Below are 18,375 nucleotides of genomic sequence, written 5' to 3'. Positions count from 1 at the left end.
TAAATGTAGATAGCTGTACATGAAAAAAATAAAAATCCCCTGAAAATAAGCCCTAATGTGTGTGTGGGGGGGGGGGGTTGAAGCAAAAATTAATATAAAACCCTGTCTTATTTTTGGGGAAACAGGGTATTAGCCGGAGTACTTTTTCAAAATAAAACATTTGTGATGTCTTTACACAAGAAGTAATGCATTGTGCTACTTGCAACATGTTTGCTTTGGAATTAATAAGTCTTCCCACTCTTGTGATCCAGCAACAGTTGTTAAGAAACATGCTGCTTCCAGCATGGCATCATGGTGTTCCAGTGGCATCTTTCATCTTGCCACTGCCACCAAAAGGCTGCTAAAAACCCATTTTAGCCTGGGAGAGAAGGAGGATGTTGAAGAGAGTGAATAGGTTGTCCGGCATCTAATATCCAGTAACATTCCCCTCAACTTCCGATGTATAGTATAACCTTCCCTGAGGAGAGAGGAGCTTTGAGAAGCATACCTATTTCATTTCTATAGTTTTTATGTAAAAGGTTTTCAAGTTCTCCCAAAAAAAGCAATGCAGAAATACCTCAAATAAAGGAAAATACAATCATCAGTAGCAATGTGTAGCTTTGTTTTTGATGAATGCATCTCGAACAGTCTAAGCTGGTGGTCATCATCACATCTTGTGGAACTAAGCTCTATAATATTCACTATCAATTGTGTGAAGAGGTACTATATTTTGTCAAATTTGAATGCCCTGAATCTTCCTGTTTCAGCTCCATTGGCTGACCTCAGATTTTGATACTAAGAGTGGGAAAGAAGCTTTCTCTAAGCCATGGATAATTTAATACAGTATACCCCAGAGTGTTATGAAATAGACCTAGTAAATTTTCTGACACCACTGTCTGTCTACATGCTGTCATTGAAATTTCATTATGCATTAGCATCAGATTTTGCTTTCTCCTTCCTTTTTAGAGTAAAACTCACCCTTGAAGGCTTGGAAGAGGAAGGTGAAGATGATGAGGATGATAGGCTGTCACCTACACTTCATCATAGAATGCCGAACACATTAGAGATTTCACTGATAAGTGACACCGAATTCAAATCTCGGCATTCTCAGCCAGAATGTGGTTATGGTCTACAGCCTGACCGGTGGACAGAATACTCTATACAGACAATGGAACCAGACAATTTGGAATTAATCTTTGACTTTTTTGAGGTGAGGGCTTAGTTATGTGAGAGAATGTATCTTTCTGTCTGACAACAGACAATGTACAATGTCTTCAGTTTTCTAAAATACGTAGTCCATTTTACTGTGTGACTTAATCTTTCTGTTGGATCACTCATCAAATTTCGGGGTTGCAACCACCCTAACACAATTACAGATAGGAAAGTGGAAGAAGAAGAGAGAAGAAGGAAACCTTGCAAAGGATAAGAAGTTTGCTCTCCAAGAATGAAAATCTTATTAGATTCCCCATTATATTTATCTGGCAAAAGGCATATCTGAATATTACTGATTTCTGCCCCACCTCTGCACATGATGAGACAAGAAGCAGTCCTCAGGCTAATATGTTTCCTTCTCTCAGCACATTTAGAAGACATCTAAGCTGGGAGATCCTGCAGTTATTTGAATGTGATCTCCTGTACCATGGCTATCAAAACCGAGTTCTCCAGTGTCTTTGTTTCGTCGAAGCCTCACTTAGATACATCATGAGGCTTTTCAGTTGTGGTGGCAGTCTCCAAACCTTCTCGCAAGTCTTTGTCTTACAACAGTGTTCTTTCATTGAGTAGTACTTCCTTCGTAAAAAAATACATGGAATAAGCAGTAAATACTTGTCCATTATACATTCACTGGTCTTCTCTTTCTTTGGTATTCTCATCTCCATGTACATATTTTGCCATAAGAGGGTGAAGAAATTCTTCATTTATATTTTTTGTTTGTGTATTTTCCCCCCAATTTGCTCCCTTACAAATACAGGCTTCCAATACTGTATTACTCTATTGAAGCATGGCATTGATTATAAACATGCTTCTGTTTCTGGGGATATGAAGTTTGCAGCAAGACTGGGTCCCTGTGAATTAAACAAAGGAACTTTTGAGTATAAAATGGACTCGATGAACTCAAATGTGTAATTATATTTTCTTTTGCTTTGTTCTTTCTCTGTCTTTCATTTGCAAGAGTATAGCTGAGAGGAATGTTTAGTTTCCACTTCCAAAAACATGGCAGTGATCTAAAATATCTAAACATATTTTTGTATTCTTAGGAAGATCTTAGTGAAGCAGTGATACAAGGAGATGCACTTCCCGGTCATGTGGGCTCTGCGTGTCTGTTGTCGTCCACTATTGCAGAATCAGGAAAGAGCTGTGGTATCCTCACACTTCCTATTATGCACAGGATTTCACGAAAAACAATTGGGAAAGTTCGAGGTGTGTTTAATGCAAAATGTGGTGGTCAACACAAATGCAAACCTTAATCAAAATTCATTCCCTTCTATTTTGTGATTTGAAATATTGGGGTGGATCCAGGTTAGCACCCAGCAGATTTCTTCTCATCCTGAGCAGTGGAGCAAGGAGAGGATGCCAGCGATTTTCCCCTTTCTCTTTTACCTTCTGGAAAGCTGCATGAGAGGATTGGAGGCTCTTTAGAGCACTATTAATTGACATGGGGAAAGGGGGGGAGTCAGTAAATATTACATACCTTCCCAGTATGTGAACCTCTAGTGAAACACCTCTGCTGGATTCGGGCCCTTTTGGTGAATGAATGGAGTCCCTCTGTTTGCAGAATGGGCAATATGGGTTGAAGCTCAGGTGCAAGGAAGTTTGCAAAAAAAAAAAATATATGTTATCAAAAGTTACAGATCACACAAAAAAAATGCTGGGTGTTTATAAATTACATTTTAAAGGTGCCTGTTTGTTCTATATTAGCTACGTCATTTCCATCCAGTTGATTTAAATGATAATTCTCTGTAACAGATGAAATGCTGTTTTAATTAGAGGAAAATGCTTTGACAACCAAGTGGCTTTCTTTCTTTCTTTTTTTAGTGGACTTCATAATTATTAGGCCAATTCAAGGATATTCCTGTGATATGCAAGCTTCATATGCTAAATATTGGAGATCAAGAAGAATAGGGCTAGATGTTGGGCACAGGGGTGCAGGAAACTCTACAACCACTACCAAGTAAGTTTTCAGAGTTGAATCACAATGAATTCTAATTTGGGAGACCGCTTTGGGTTTGGAAAGAAACTTTTCTCCCTCGTCCTGAAGCTTGGCTGATCAGCGTAGATTGAAACACTAGAGATTGGATACATAATATCAATTCAGATTAAGAAAGGCCGTTGTCTATAAAAAACAATTGTGTTTTGGCTCAAATGTGTCTTGCTCCAGAATAAGTGTCAGAGGGTTCTCTCAAGTGTGATAGCAGTAGCAACTATATATGCCAAAGCAGTCAGTAGGAACATAGAGTGTTTCCGTATACTCAGTCAGATGTTTGGTTGTTTCCTAGCCAAGTATTGTCAAAACAAATTGTCCATGGCTCGCTATGGTTTCAGGCAGGGATTACATAAAGACACCTAGAAACTTCAGCATGTACCACAGCCCCTTTTCATAGTCTCACCGTCCAGCAAAGATCCTCCATATGGTGGCCATTTTCGCTGCCTGTATAGTGAGGAATCCGTCCCTAAACACAGCGGGGAGCCATTTTAAGCACCCGGTGGCCATTTTGAAACCCTGACGATCAGCTGTTTTTGATCGTCGTAAACGAAAATCGGTTCCCGAAACAGGGAACCGATCATTGCTAAGCAAAATTTCCCCATTTAGACCATCGTTTTGCGATAGCAGTTGCAATCACAAAAAGATTGTTGTAAAGCAGATTCGTCGTAATGCGGGGCAATCGTTAAGCGAGGCACCACTGTATTTCCTTAGTATTTATCATAGACAAATGTGCACTATGAGTTAAATGGAGAAAGCTGGACCTCAGAGGAACCTGACCCACACTTAGTTGCTTCCAGAACGTTTCTCCTCAAATAACTTAATAAATGACAAACTCTTAAATGTGAAGAGTGGAGAGGTTTCCCTTCTCAAAAACAGCATTGTGTTGGGATTTCTGTGTATAAGATGAAAATTGTGGAAATGGCCATGATTATTTGTTGAAGTGACTGACCAGGCACAAGGCTGGGGACTTGCCAAGTCACTTCTGCAGCTTCATTCCATGCTGGTTAATTCCAACAGGATACCAAATAACTTAACATTATTTTAAAATCTCCTGCAATAGTCCTATTTCCTGATGACGATCAATTGTTAATTGACGGTTGCCAACTGGGAATAGTCATTTGTGGCCTGTGAACATTCCAGTTATGGTTCATCATTTCCTTCAAGCCTTGTTATGTATAGTGGTTCTGCTTTATTAGTGCCAAATGTATCTTAGGTTTGACATCTGCTTTGATATTGGTAGAGGTATTTCCCTTGTTGCTGTTTGTGTTGCAGATGCATAATTTGTGGTTTGCTGGCTTGTCTGCTTCTGTTTTTATGTGAAATGAACTTACAATTTGTATCTTGATTGTTTTAAATAAGAAAAGAAATGAAAACATCCCCCTCCCCCCTTTTTGTTCCCAGGCTAGCTAAACTTCGAGAGAATACTGTTGCTTCCTTAAAGAATGCAGCTAAACATGTAAGTTTATAATGTTTTTACCTCTCTCTCTCTCTTGCTCTCTGCGCTTCTCAATTGTCATTTTTATATGAAAAAAGTTTATGCTTCATAGCTTGAAATCTGTATCCTGAAATAGACTTTTTGATGTAGCCTTGTGTAACCTGGCTGAAATCCCGAATTTCGTATGAGCAGAATTCTGATGATAGAACATTCCCATTGGAGGAAGAAAAAGAGGAATTTTTGAACAGATCCTCCATCTCCATGCAAACTTGTTTGGAACGGCTAGGCAGTCTTCCGGAAGAATATGTGTAGTGATGTGCTAGAAAAAAGAACTAGTCAAAGTTGCTACCTCCCCCCCCCATTTCCTCCTGTAAGAGCCTTTTCCCACAGTTTTTCCATGAATATGAGGGGCTCTTTTTATTATTATTCATGGACTAGGTTATTTTTAGGTTGCTTTGGTAGGAAGACAGAAGAAGCCTCTGGTTCATAATTTGTCAGTGGGGGTGGCTGAAGCATCAGGGCAATCAGAATTTTTAGACTGGGTGAGGCAAAGAAAGATTATTACATGCATTAGAATCAGTATGTTAGGAAAGTAAGAACTTAGGAGTGTTCTGTTCTATATGATACAATCATCTTTATTAAATGCTCTAAATTTGGACTTTATTCAGTGATTGGGGCATTAAATTCTGGTCAAAATCCTGTTGCTTAGTGTACTAAATCGTACTAGAGTAGATTCACTAAATCAATGGAAATTGAGTGTTTCAGCACCTCTGTAAGCTCAATTCATTCAAATGATCTTACTCTAACTATGACTTACTGTGCTATGCTAAGGAAAGCCACAGTTAGAGTAGCTCATTCAGATCAATGGAATTTACAGAGAAGTTGACCCATCCAACCTGCATTGATTCAATGGACCCACTTTAGTGTTAAGTGCTACACGGAGCAACAGGATCATATTTTGTCCATAAAGTACAAACTAAGCAACAGGATACCAGCAAAATGTTTATAATGCCATTGCTATACAGTTACAGTGGTGCCTTGCTTGACGACGTTAATTCGTTCCAGCGAAATCACTATAGAGCGAAAACGTCGTCAAACAAAATTTTAAAAAACATTGAAACGCATTGAAAACCGTTCAGTGCATTCCAATGGGCTGAATACCTGCTCGTCCAGCGAAGATCCTCCATAGGGGTGGCCATTTTCGGTGCCTGTAGTGCAAAAAATCAGTCCTAAAAACAGCGGGGGGCCAATTTCTTCAGCTGACGGCCATTTTGAAACCCGACTATCAGATGTTTGCTGATCGTTGTAAATCAAAAATCAGTTCCGAAGCAGGGAACTGATCATCGCACAGCAAAAAAAACCACCCATTTAAACCATCACAAAAGCGATCGCAAAAACATCAACGTTAAGCGGATTCATCGTTAAACGGGATAATCGTCCAGCGAGGCACGACTGTACTGACCTTGCATATTTTAAAGACTAAATGCTTTTGTCTTTCCTTCTTTTTCTGGTTTAGGGAGCAGCCTTTGTGGAATTTGATGTACACCTTTCCCGGGATCTCATCCCCATCATATATCATGATCTTACTTGTTGTATTGCTATGAAAAAGGTATAAAATGTGCATTTTATGTTCCTTGGCTAATGAAAGTAACTGCAATTTTTCCTGTCTTATAATTTTGTGTTCTTTGGTTGAAATCCAGGAGTAAGTCACAGTTAGAATAAGCCTAGCTCATTGAATCTGGAGGTTTGGTGAGTCAACTCCTCCATAAGTTCCAGTGATTCAGTAGGCCTACTGTAGTTACACTGTACTACTGGATTTCATACATTGGCTGTTAATTAGGGATTCTTCAAGGTTAGACAAAAAGTACTGTGCCAGTGCGATTATTGATAAATGTGTGCATGTTTCCACCAAGATTTCCCCCCTTCCTGGTGGGTGTTCAAAGGGCAATGTTGGTGTAGACTCTTTAACCTTGATCCATAAAGATGGAACATTTTAACTCCCTAGATTGATATTTTGTTGCAGAATTTGTACAGATCTAGATCTATGCGATGGGCATTTTACAACATTGTAAACTGAAAACTTGTAAATAATGTATCCAAATTTAAGGAAGTTATTGTTTACAAACACGGGGGTGGGCGAGAACCAAAATCAAAACAAATTTGTCCCAACATACTTATTTGCTGCTGTATATGTATCCCAGCCAATAGAAGGTATTGAGTTAAATATGGTTTATGTCACTTTTTGTGAACTAAGATGCAGAGAGAAAAAAATAAAATAATCAGATTGTCAGTAAGTTGGCCCTATTTAAGCCTCAGAGATCTCAGTACAGGAGATGTAAAACCTATAAATGCAATACTAACTCACTAGGCGTATTGCAAATCTTAATACAGTACTGTACACTGAAGTTGTTATAAGATCAGAAAACATGCCAGTACTGTATTTATTCAATGTAAGATTTTTTTAAATGCAGATTTGAGTTAATATAAAATACAACTTTATTTATGTAAAAATTTATATACCGCTTCTCTGAAAAAGGATCTAATCTCAAAATATTGATAAGAAACAATATAACAGTTAACAATAATAAATACAATATTAAAAGATAGTTAAATAACATAGGCATCCTTCAGTCTCGAGAGACTATGGTAACATGCTCTGAATCGAGGAGTGTCCTCTCCAGAGCATGAAGCCCGGGTAAGGTAATATGGAGGATAGGCTGCTACCCAAGCAGCAGATCCCCCCTCTCCACATTGCTGAAATGTCCAATGGAAAGGCAAGAGCCAATACGACTGGTTCCAGCAACGTCGCAGGAGTTGGCAGAATGACACGAGCTGCCTTCGGGACTCCAGCTCCGGATTTTGCCTCGAGGTTAACTCCTGAAGCCTTTTCCATTGGTGGATATAGCCACAAGGCAGTGGAGGTTTGAAATCGGAGTTTTCCTTCTCCTAGATGGGCTGCCTTCCATGGCTGACGAGCCCCACCTACCCGGCCTGCTCTTTAATAGTGCAAAAGTATGATCTGATCCTTAAAACTTTCCTAACTCCCCGGCTTATGCACATCTAATTGGCTTTCCTATTTACCATATTAAGGCCAGATACAAAATTTGAGAATTACGTCCTGGGACATGCTCTTTTACAGCAGGAAGTCCCACCCCTAGGCCCCACCCCCAGGCCATGTGGTCAGGAGACAAAAGGAAAGCCCAGGAAAAAAAAAACTCAGCATGGCATCCATGCAAACAGACCTGGCCTTCGCCCTCAGCCCAGCCCAGTTAAATAAATACATATTGAAATGAGTAGATAAAAACAATAGTAAGAACACATTAAAAGCAACAAAAACACTACAATCCTTTTTATTTTTAAACCCTCTTAGGCAGCTAGTTACTAAGCCCAGGAATGGGCACAGCTGGTACATTAGTTCTAACTGTAAAAATGCACTCCTGGCCACCACCAAAATATGCTGCTCACATGTGTTTTCAGGGGGAGTGTAACCCCATCCAGCTCAGGCTGCTTCCCTGTTTCCTTATCTGTCTTTTAAGGAGCACTTCTGTCTGATTGAATTTTAGTTTATTCACCCTCATTCCAGTCCGTTACTGACATCAGGCACCAATCTAAAACCAAATCAGCTTCATTGGATTTAGATATCAGGTAGCAAGCACCTGTGTTCCACATGAAGGTTCTTTATCTGTCTCATTTATCTTTAAGCATGCATTTAAAGTATTTTGAGGAGTTTCAAGGGAATCTATAATGTTTTCCCTGCGCTGACACTGGAGGACACTTTTTTTTTTCATTTTCTGACTTGTTTGCCACTTTATATGGAATGGATCAAGTGGCTTTAAATAGTAATCAAAACATATTGGCAGAACTCCTGCTTTGTCTAAAAGTAGTGGAGTCTGAGGATATATCCTTAAATGAAAATTGGCATTTTCCAGTCTTTTGTGTGTGTGTATGTGTGTAAAACACAAGCACACTCATGTAGAAGCACATGGATCTGAAGTCTTCAGAGCATTGTTATTTGTAAAAGAAGAATAGTTCTCTTTAAGCTGGTAGTGATATTTAGACTAGGATGCTGCCAGGTTTATGGTCAAAGAACTTTTAGGAGTGGTGAAACAAAATGCTGAGCATTGATCCAGAGATCCACAAAAATAAACAGAAATGGCTTCTTTGCTGTCATATTCAGAAGTGATTTGGCATGGGAATGGAAAACATTCCTTTTCCTTGTCTAGCAGCTGTACATTGGGGTGATGGGAGGCTTCAGTCCCCCAGCCCTTCATGCCATCATTTTTTACCATGGGAGTGACAAAGAGATGTTGTCCTGTATGAACATATTTATTGCAGGATGTGGGGGGTGGGCTTCTCTGTTCCTCCTGCATAAAAGCTTATTTTTCTGTAGAAATGGTTTGGGGGAAGAGGAATAGAATGGATAGTATCTCTTCTGTTTCCTTTACAGCAGGGGTCCCCAACATTTTTCACCCCGTGGATCGGCTGGGGAAGGCAGGACACCCCCAGTGCTCATGCGCACGCGCAAACAAGCGCTCACTCTCTCGCACAAATGAGTGCATGCTCGTGCGCATGCGCAAACAGCAGTGTGACGCTTGTGCGGGCGCACTCTTGTGAGCATGCACAAACGGCAGTGCGGTGCTTGTCTGGGTGCGCTTGCGCTCGTGTGCATGCACAAACGGTGGCACAGTGCTCGCACGGGCACACTGGAGTGCGCGAATCAGCTGTCCGGGGGTGAGTGCATGCGGGGGATGGGGCGGAAGATCTGTGTTGGGGACCTCTGCTTTACAGCACAGTTCTATATGTGAGACAGACAAAATTTATTCATTCTGGGACTAGTTGTCTTATCATGCGAGGGTCATACCCTAACATTCAATGGCAGCAGGGGAGGAAACACTGCTTTATAATGCTCGCTTTAAATGGCATCTCCTACTTGCTGCTGGAATTCCATGGTTAGGTTTTTTGGGGTTGCTGGTGGAGAAATATGAAAACACTCATACCTACATCTGTTACTTGCTCACTTAGAAGTAAGTCCTGTTATATTCACTGAGGCTTATGCCCTGAAGATCATCCTGAAAGAAGATGTTTCAGAGTTCATTACCTTTCTGACCTTATCCTTTCCCCCCATTTCCTTGAAAGAAAGATGATAATGAACCATTGGAACTGTTCGAGATTGCAGTCAAAGAGCTCACATTTGCCCAGCTGCAGTTATTAAAGGTATTGTCTTATTATCGTCCATTTTTCAGTGTTTACTTTAGAAATTTGTTGGCGGCCCATATTTAAGATTTTTATCCTGCCTAACAAAGGCCTGTTAAGTTATAAAAGTGTACGGTATGAATTCCAGAGCCAAGCTGATAACCACACTAAAAAGTAAAAGCATTTTAAAAAGGGCCAGAATTATCTGTTAATTGGAGTGGTTACCTTGGGAGCCATAGTAGGCAGAAAAACAATGAAAAAATGCTTTAAATAAAATAAGCAAACTTACTTTGTGTGCTGAAGAATCCATGTTTTAATTGTCCTGCTGAATGCCTGAATAGCTATCCTCAGAATTTGGCAGGGTACAGCTTGCCAAAAACAAAACAAAACAAAAAGTTAAGCATCACAAATTACAGAATTGCTTATAGGCTGAACTTGAACAAATGGAAAGTAATCTTCATTTTGCTTTAGGCAGTGAACAGTTTTATTTTAAGCCAGAGTGAAGCTCTATGAAGGAACTGTATGTGAAATATATTGCTATTTCCTGTTAACAAAGCTTTTCAAACCATCTACTTAATTTCTTTTAATAGCTAGCCCATGTGACTGCGCTGAAATCTAAGGATAGTCAAGGTAGGCCGAAGTCTTAAAGTCTTTTTTTTTTTACCTATTATATTCTGATTATGAACCAGTTCATGAACATAGTTAATAACTGAACACATCCTAGAGTACTGCTTAATTACTTGGCAAGGTTTTGTGGAAATATTTTTTCAATTAAAAAAAAAGCTTACCAAGTATTTAAGCCTGTGTTGAAATATATTTGTTCAGAAAAGGCTAATTTGGTGTTAGTTCTACTCTTGAGCTGACACTACTCTTGGGCTGCTTATCTCCTGGTACTGGGGTGGTAACTCACACTGGATTTGTATTCTTGAAGGCTGGATTCGTGGACAAACGCAGGTTGAATTCTAATTTGAAGACCACTTAGGGTTACAGCAGGTAGGGAGGCTTGGCCCCTGGAAGTAAACACCTGAGGCTTATTGGAAGAAATACTGTATTTTTTGCTCCATAAGACGCACCTTTCCATAAGATGCACCAATTTTTTAGGAGAAGAAAACAGGAAAATATAATCTGTTTTCTTTGCTCCATAAGACGCACAGACTTTCCACACACACACACACACACACACCCCGTTTTGTGGGGGGAAAGTGCGTCTTATGGTGCGAAAAATACGGTAGCTGCTGCTTTCTCACTCTTCAGAATGTGAAGGAAAGTGGCAGAACAACAGGAGGTGGGCAGAATGCGTATCTCTGGTCACCAGATAGCATCATATGAGGTTTCTTCTTCACCAGCAAACTTCTTTCCCGCCTCACTTGTTTGGGAGGGGCATGAAAGCTTGCCTGCTAGTTGACAAAGGGAGCAGGATGAGTGGAGTCTCTGGGGCTAGGATAGAGCCAGCTTACCAGTCCTCAACCTCAACTGTATGTGAATTACCTCTGCCTAGTTAGAAATAGCATAGCCTTTCATTGCAATATATGTGTCTTTTCTTAAGTTCTCTTTTCTTCTCTATATATTTCCACACAGAATCATTTATAGAGGAAGAAAACGTTCCTTCTGACATGCAGCCCTTTCCATCACTACAAAAAGTAAGTCATCATTCATTCCATCTAGGGCAGGATGAGTACAGACGACCCACGTGTGAGTCGCCCACCACTACCACAATTATGGACTACATAATTTGCTGCCACTGCAAGTCACTCAGGTTTTCATCACCACAGTACACAGCACAATGGTTGAAAAGTACTGTATTTTCTGCTCTTCTTACCCCAGCAAAACTGCCAAATCTGATCTTATGTTTTCCGTGCATTTTCCTTTCCCGTCCCTTCATTGCACCCAAGCTTGAAAGAGCCTCTAGATCAGGGGTTTTAAACTCAGTTTACCTGGGGGCCGCTAGAGGCAGAGTCTGGGTGAGGCTGGGCCGCATCAGATTTTCCGCCAAGCGGAGCAAGAGCCCGAGGAAGCCGCCCAGGAGTTTCCTTAGCCGACAGACAGGTGGGCTGGCTGGCAGGCTGCAGTTCTGGATGGAGGGTGCAAGAGGTGCTATCTTGGGAGAGAGCCGGCGAGTGAGGCAAGGCTTTTTTTTACTCTTGACAGCAGAGGATGTGTGGGCGCTTTGGGGGGGCAGGCAAGGCGAGGGCCACAAACTATCATCTGGGGGGCCGCAAATGGCCCCCGGGCCGCATGTTTGAGACCTCTGCGTGTAGATACTGCTTATTCTAACCGCACATACCCACCCCTCAAGCTGGAAGCACTGTCCTGTGCTCTGTGGTGCAGTTAACTAGAGTAATAATTGCTTGCCTTTGGTACATAGGGTAATTTTATATTTTTAAATGATGTGATTTCATGCATTAGAATATTTGTTGCTAAAAACAGGATTACCCAGCATGGTGAGTGGATAGAGTGACAGACTGGGACTCAGGAGACCTGGGTTTCAATCCCTGCTCAACCATGGAAAACTCACTGGGGGGGTTTGGAACTGGTAAAACCACTCCTTAAAACAGATTACAGGAATTGCCGAAGTTTCTATAAGTTTTTCCCCAGAGAGTGTGCAGATATAGAAATATCTGCATGTTCTTCCCTGTATTCATACAAATAAAATAGGCTTTTACAAATGAAAGCTATTCAGTCTTAAGGAAGGGAGTATCAAATAGCGTGATTTGTGACATTGTTTATTTTTACGTTTTTTGTGAGACCTAATATAGCATAGAAAGCTCAACTAAATGAGCTTTTCTGTTTTTAGATGCATGCTGTGTTTGCCTTATGCTCTTTGTGGCCTGTATCTCTTTTGGAGAGAGGAAAAAGTCCTTGGCAGACTTGCTAATTGTCCATTTTACTTTGTCTGTGGCACACATTTGAAGGGCAGTCTGGCAGGTTTTGCAATATCTGCCTACAGTTCTCTTTTATGTTTTGGATAATGTGCTGCTGGTGCCACTAACCAAGGTGGAAACTAGGAACAGTCTCTAATAGATAAGAGTAATGTTGTAAATATAGGCCTGCTAGAATGTCATTTCCTTGCTTCCTTGATTAGGTTTTGCACGGGACATTTGCAGCTCACCAGAAATCTTGAAAGGCAGCTCTTATAGAGTCTGCATTTTTATTGAAAACCTAGGAAGTAACGATCATCACACCAGAATGTAGCACATGAGCACATTTTCTCCTGACCAATAGTAATGAATATCCCTAGTAACTCTGGATAATGTCAGTAATGTTTTTCCATCCAGGTACTAGAATCTATTCCTGAAGATGTTGGGTTTAATATAGAAATAAAATGGATCTGTCAGCAAAAGGTAATTTGTTTGTTTGTTTGTATCCAGCCTTTCTGCTCTAGAAGACCCAAGGTGGCATACAACATTAAAACAAAGTTTTAAAAAAAGCAAAGCAAAATATGCTGCTTACATATCACTCCTTAAGGCTTAAAGCACTCTCTGAGAGGTTTGCAATTTAATTATTCAGGATACACATTGCCCCCTCCAGCAAGCTACATACTCAATTTACTGACCTTGGAAGGATAAGTTGACCTTGAGCTGTCTACCTGATCCCACTAAGATCAAACTCAGGTTGTGAGCAGAGTCTTCGCTGCAGTACTGCAGTTTAACCACTGCTCCACAAGGCTTTTCATAGCATCTAGTTTGTCAGCATATCTGGCATTCAGAAGAAACTCTACCCTTATATGAACATTCTTTTTAGCCTTTTAAAAGCTAATAAAAATCGCAATAAATTACTACAATATTTGAAAATAATCAGACATGAAGTTAAAAACTATTGGATAAAAAAGTTGAAACCCATTCTAGAACACATTATCACAGAGAGAGCAGCCCCATTTAACAATTTAATAAGGCAATTGACTATTTTCTTAACGTATACCTTAGCTTGTAATTTTGCATGAGGCAGGAACTGATCTGTTTCCTTTTTTCCACTGTAGAACCTGATTGTATTAGAGATTGTGTTTATTTTTTTTCTTTACCTCTTACATTTAATACAAATAAAACTGACTTGCTGAACTTTTCTAGCTCAATATTGTGTGGCCTGTATATCTGGGATTCAGTTCTTAAAATACATGTGTTCTGCTGATTTTACACAGCAGTGGAGATGTAAGAAATGAAGAAACCATGTAGAGTAGTCCAGACTTCTAATTAGATACAGTGGTGCCTCGCTTAGCGACATTAATTCGTTCCGCAAAAATCACTGCAGAACGAAAACATCGCTATGCGATATTAAAAAGCCCATAGAAACGCATTGAAACCCCTTCAATGCGTTCCTATGGGCTTAAAACTCACCGTTGAGCAAAGATCCTCCATAGTGCCGCCATTTTCGGTGCCTCTGAAGCAAGGAATCTGTCCCTAAACACAGCGGGCGGCCATGTTTTTTCCCCGGCGGCCATTTTGAAACTGCCAATCAGCTGTGCGAAAATGGGGGCTTTGCGGCGATCGCTTCCCTGCGATCATCGCAAAGCGAAAATACCCCATAGAGAACATCGCAAAGCGATCGCTTTTGCGATCGCAAAAATGCATCACTAAGCAATTTCTTCGCTAAACGGAGCGATCGCTAAGCGAGGCACCACTGTATATAGAACCAAACAGGTGCCAAAGTTTGGTGAGGACAAATTACAGCTTGCTAATATTATTTTTTGAAGAAAGTGGAATTGTGGAAAATGACCTGGAGCACACATGGTTCTGCATGTATGCACACATAAGAAAACATTTTGTTTGAGGAATTATTTTTTTAAAATACTGCCATCTATAAAGCCACTTGATATAAAGGTAGTTTTTCTTCCCAATACCAGATATGCTGACCAGCCGGATGCTATGTGAAAAACATGATGCCTATATACATTGGAAGCATTTATTGAATACTGTGTAACATTTTTGTGTTCTGGAGAAAGAGAGATGTTCCCCCAAGTTCAGTTTTTGCTTTCTCCGCTGAATTGACAGATCAGTAGTGCTGCAGTAAGTCATCAACATGACGTGTTTGTAATGAAGAATAGTTTGCTTCTTATGGTGAATCTGAAAAAACGTTAAGGTGTAAGACTATGACTTAAATTGCAAACAGCAGCCATCTTTGATAGTGTTTAATCATCTTTAAAATTGTGGCTTTTTGTGTGTTTACAGGATGGTTTGTGGGATGGCAACCTTTCAACCTACTTTGACATGAACCTCTACCTAGATATAATTTTGAAAACTGTTTTTCTCAAGGCTGGAAATAGGAGGATCGTATTTTCTTCATTTGATGCAGACATATGCACAATGTGAGCTAATGGAAATACTCCCCAATATCATTTTAGAGAGGTGTATTTTTAATGTGTGGTACACATGTATTTATATTCATAGCCCCAAATTCTCTTGTACAGTTTATGCAGGTGGTATAATTGTTGGAGGCAAATTGTCTCAAGTTAAGAAATCTCTGTAGACATTACTGTTGTTTGTTGAGTCGTGCAATTGATACTGTCTACAAGGATTTTTTAACATGAGGCAGTTTGCCACCCAGTTTATGTTGTTTGCATCATGCAGGCATAACTAGGCAAGAGGATTTTGGCCACAGAGTTTGTAGTAATCTAGTTGCATGGCAGGGTTTATATTTTATCGAAAATATTAAGAGATATTGATCCGACTTGATTTGGTATTTTCTTTGTTAGCCTGCAGCTCAGGAATGTCCACATGTTGCTATTCATTAAAAGCCTGAAGTGGTACGAGTCCAGTTTCACACCTTCAGAACTCACTGTGGAGTTCTGCTGCCACACTGTGCTGGCTTGAAATGCATTTTTCCAAGTTTGCTAATAGAATTCAGTGACAAATTGCTTCAAGCTATTTAAAGCAAGCAAATGGTTGCATGAAATTGGGTTGTCTGAAATTTTCACCGTTTGCAAGCCAAATTTGTCTGGCATGGTTTTCAGGGGCAAGTTGTGAGAATTGTCTAACTATGATGTAAAATACATACAGTGGGGTCTTGACTTGAGAACTTAATCCGTATTGGAAGGCGGTTCTCAAGTCAAAAAGTTCTCAGGTCAAATCTGCATTTCCCATAGGAATGCATTGAAAACCATTTGATCCGTATCTGCTCTTTTCCGTCCATAGAAACTAATGGGAAGCTGCTATTCTGCCTTCGACCACTAGAGGGGGAATATTTTGTTTCTTTTTTTCTTAGGTCAAGAAAGGTTCAGGGAAGGCAGGGAAAAGACAGTCCAGGCAGTAGAACACCAGGCAGTCTGAAGACTGTCTCCCAATCCACTCTCTAAACGCTGGGAGGAGTGAGGAAGCAGACAGGCACCCTTTTCACTGGCCAACAGTTAACTGAAAGTTCACATTTTGCACTTTCCCTGCCTCCCACGTGGGTTTTTTCAGTTCTTAACTCAAATCTAAGTATGTAAGTCAAGTCAATATTTTCCTATGAGAGTGGTTCTTAAGTCAAAATGTTCTTAACTCAAGCCGTTCTTAAGTCAAGACCCCACTGTAGCAGTGGTGGGACTCCTTGTCAGTTAAAATGGTGGGAAGCATAATCATTGTGTTTGCATATCAAAATAAACTATCATGTAGCTTGTTGAAATCTGGATTTTGATTTGCTGTCCTGCCTCTGCTAAGAAGCCATGACTGTTAATGGCCACATATCAAAATAGAAACCCAGAGTTTGTTAACTTAGAACCCCTAACTTGTTTAAACCATAGCTTGTTTCCTCAGCTTCTCACCCTGAAAGAGGAGCTAATAAAAGTGGCAAAAGAGAAACAATAAAGAAATGGAGAGGAAAAACCATGGTTTGATTTGGCTGTTTGCTGTGCTATTCATACAGAAGCAACAAAATAATGCTGTTTATTGTGCATTTGTGAAAATGTGCTCATTAGTTCAGTAAATGAGAACTAGAGTCACTGCGGAAGCAATATTCTGGCAGCTGCAGTTTCCTTTCAGGCTTCTACTTCAGGCAAGCAGTTTTCAGCATAAAACGCTACCTGCTCTTCATCACAGCAAGCATGAAATTTACAAAGAAATAATGCATGTATTACATAGGAACACTGCCACCGCATGTCAATGCAAGTAGACAAATGCTGTGCTTGCACTTCTTATGAGACAGTAATGGAGATATTTGACAGTGGTCATGGTTTGCATTCAGTCTCCTATAATCTTTTTGCATAGAATGTTTTGTAAATGAAGAATTACTTCTCCATGGAGAACAAGGGAAGATCAGATGACATTCATAGTTCTTTTTCAGTTTTCTAAGCAGATTAATGTTACATAGGAATTCCATGGCCATTTCTGTGAGGTTAATTTACACTATTTAATAATATTATCGTTTGCAAGTTAATTAATTATTTCAAGGCAAATGTAAGGATTTTTGCATCTTAGAGCAACACCGAATGCTTTAAAAATGTTTATCATTGTATTTTTCCTATGAAAGTTGTAACTTAGTTCAAATTTTCTTACAGGGTCAGGCAGAAACAAAATAAATATCCCATATTATTTCTAACTCAAGGACAATGTGAAGCCTACCCAGAACTCATGGATCTCAGATGCCGTACAACAGCAATTGCCACAAGTTTTGCAGTGTTTGAAAATCTGCTGGTAAGTTAAATAGTCTGGATAATTGTGTGGTAACTGATTTCCAAAATGAGACCATTCAGCTAAATCATTTTTCTTGTTACCGTCAAAATCTCCATAGTGCCTTGTAACCTGTTAATGTGAATTATGTATTACCATGAAAAACTGATCTTTGTACTGCTAATGTCTCAGATCTATGCTTAATGTTCTGTATTCTTTTTTCAGGGAATTAATGCACATACTGAAGAATTGCTAAACCATCCCTCATTTATAGAAGATGCCATATCTAAAGGTTTAGTTGTGTTTTGTTGGGGTGATGAAGCAAATGAACCAGACAACAGGAAGAAACTGAGGGAATTTGGGGTTCATGGTCTGGTATATGACAGGTATTACAATATTTTAATACATATATATATATAATTGGTAGTGAACATTTAGCTGTGTGTTCAAATTCAAACTAAAGACTGAAGTAAGAGCTTCACAAATCTTTTCATCAACTTACCTTTTTACTGTAAGCCGCCCAAAGTAGACGTAGTCTAGATGGGCGGGATACAAATCTAATAAATAAATAAATTATCATTTGGTAATGGAAATGGTGTGGGGTTTCCCACTCAGCATCCTGAACAAGAGCCCATCCCAGTCAGGAGATTCCATCTGGTACATGATGGAACAGTATAGAGGCGACTGGGCATTCTTTGGCTGAGAGAATGGGTGAAGGGAAGGAATTCAAAGAAGGCTATAGTTTGAGAGTAGAGGAGCAGGTTGCCCTTTGAAATGACACACCTTCCTCTGAGAGATTTTGTGATGCCTCTTTAGCATGCACCATTTAGGAAGGATGGTTGCTTCATTCCAAAACTCCATTTCACAGCTAACTTTAAAATCAAAATTCACTGGTATTGTAATGTTCTTTTAGCTGTCATCAGTAACTTATTTAGAGCAGTTAGCTGCTTCATATTTGGGAGGCTGCAAAAACATTATCATGAAATCAT

At 39.8% G+C, this 18,375-nt stretch overlaps 1 protein-coding gene across 6 annotated transcripts in view; it reads left to right on the top strand.

The window, feature by feature from the left end:
• GPCPD1 (glycerophosphocholine phosphodiesterase 1) overlaps positions 1–18,375 on the top strand; it is a 53,060-nt gene that overhangs the window by 28,938 nt on the left and 5,747 nt on the right. For 5 of the 6 annotated variants that reach the window (XM_020793644.3, XM_073003005.2, XM_020793645.3 and 2 more), the window contains 12 exons: positions 946–1,189; positions 2,235–2,397; positions 3,013–3,148; positions 4,583–4,637; positions 6,133–6,225; positions 9,753–9,830; positions 10,400–10,439; positions 11,388–11,449; positions 13,085–13,150; positions 14,972–15,108; positions 17,275–17,410; positions 17,612–17,772. In XM_020793644.3, the coding sequence (XP_020649303.2) occupies positions 946–1,189; positions 2,235–2,397; positions 3,013–3,148; positions 4,583–4,637; positions 6,133–6,225; positions 9,753–9,830; positions 10,400–10,439; positions 11,388–11,449; positions 13,085–13,150; positions 14,972–15,108; positions 17,275–17,410; positions 17,612–17,772 (1,371 nt within the window). The remainder of the gene's footprint in view (positions 1–945; positions 1,190–2,234; positions 2,398–3,012; positions 3,149–4,582; positions 4,638–6,132; positions 6,226–9,752; positions 9,831–10,399; positions 10,440–11,387; positions 11,450–13,084; positions 13,151–14,971; positions 15,109–17,274; positions 17,411–17,611; positions 17,773–18,375) is intronic. The other variant, XM_020793647.3, reaches the window with a different exon arrangement.

Source organism: Pogona vitticeps, chromosome 1 (assembly GCF_051106095.1).
Source record: "Pogona vitticeps strain Pit_001003342236 chromosome 1, PviZW2.1, whole genome shotgun sequence".
Taxonomy (NCBI): domain Eukaryota; kingdom Metazoa; phylum Chordata; class Lepidosauria; order Squamata; family Agamidae; genus Pogona; species Pogona vitticeps.
This window is presented reverse-complemented; position numbering and strand designations above follow the sequence as displayed.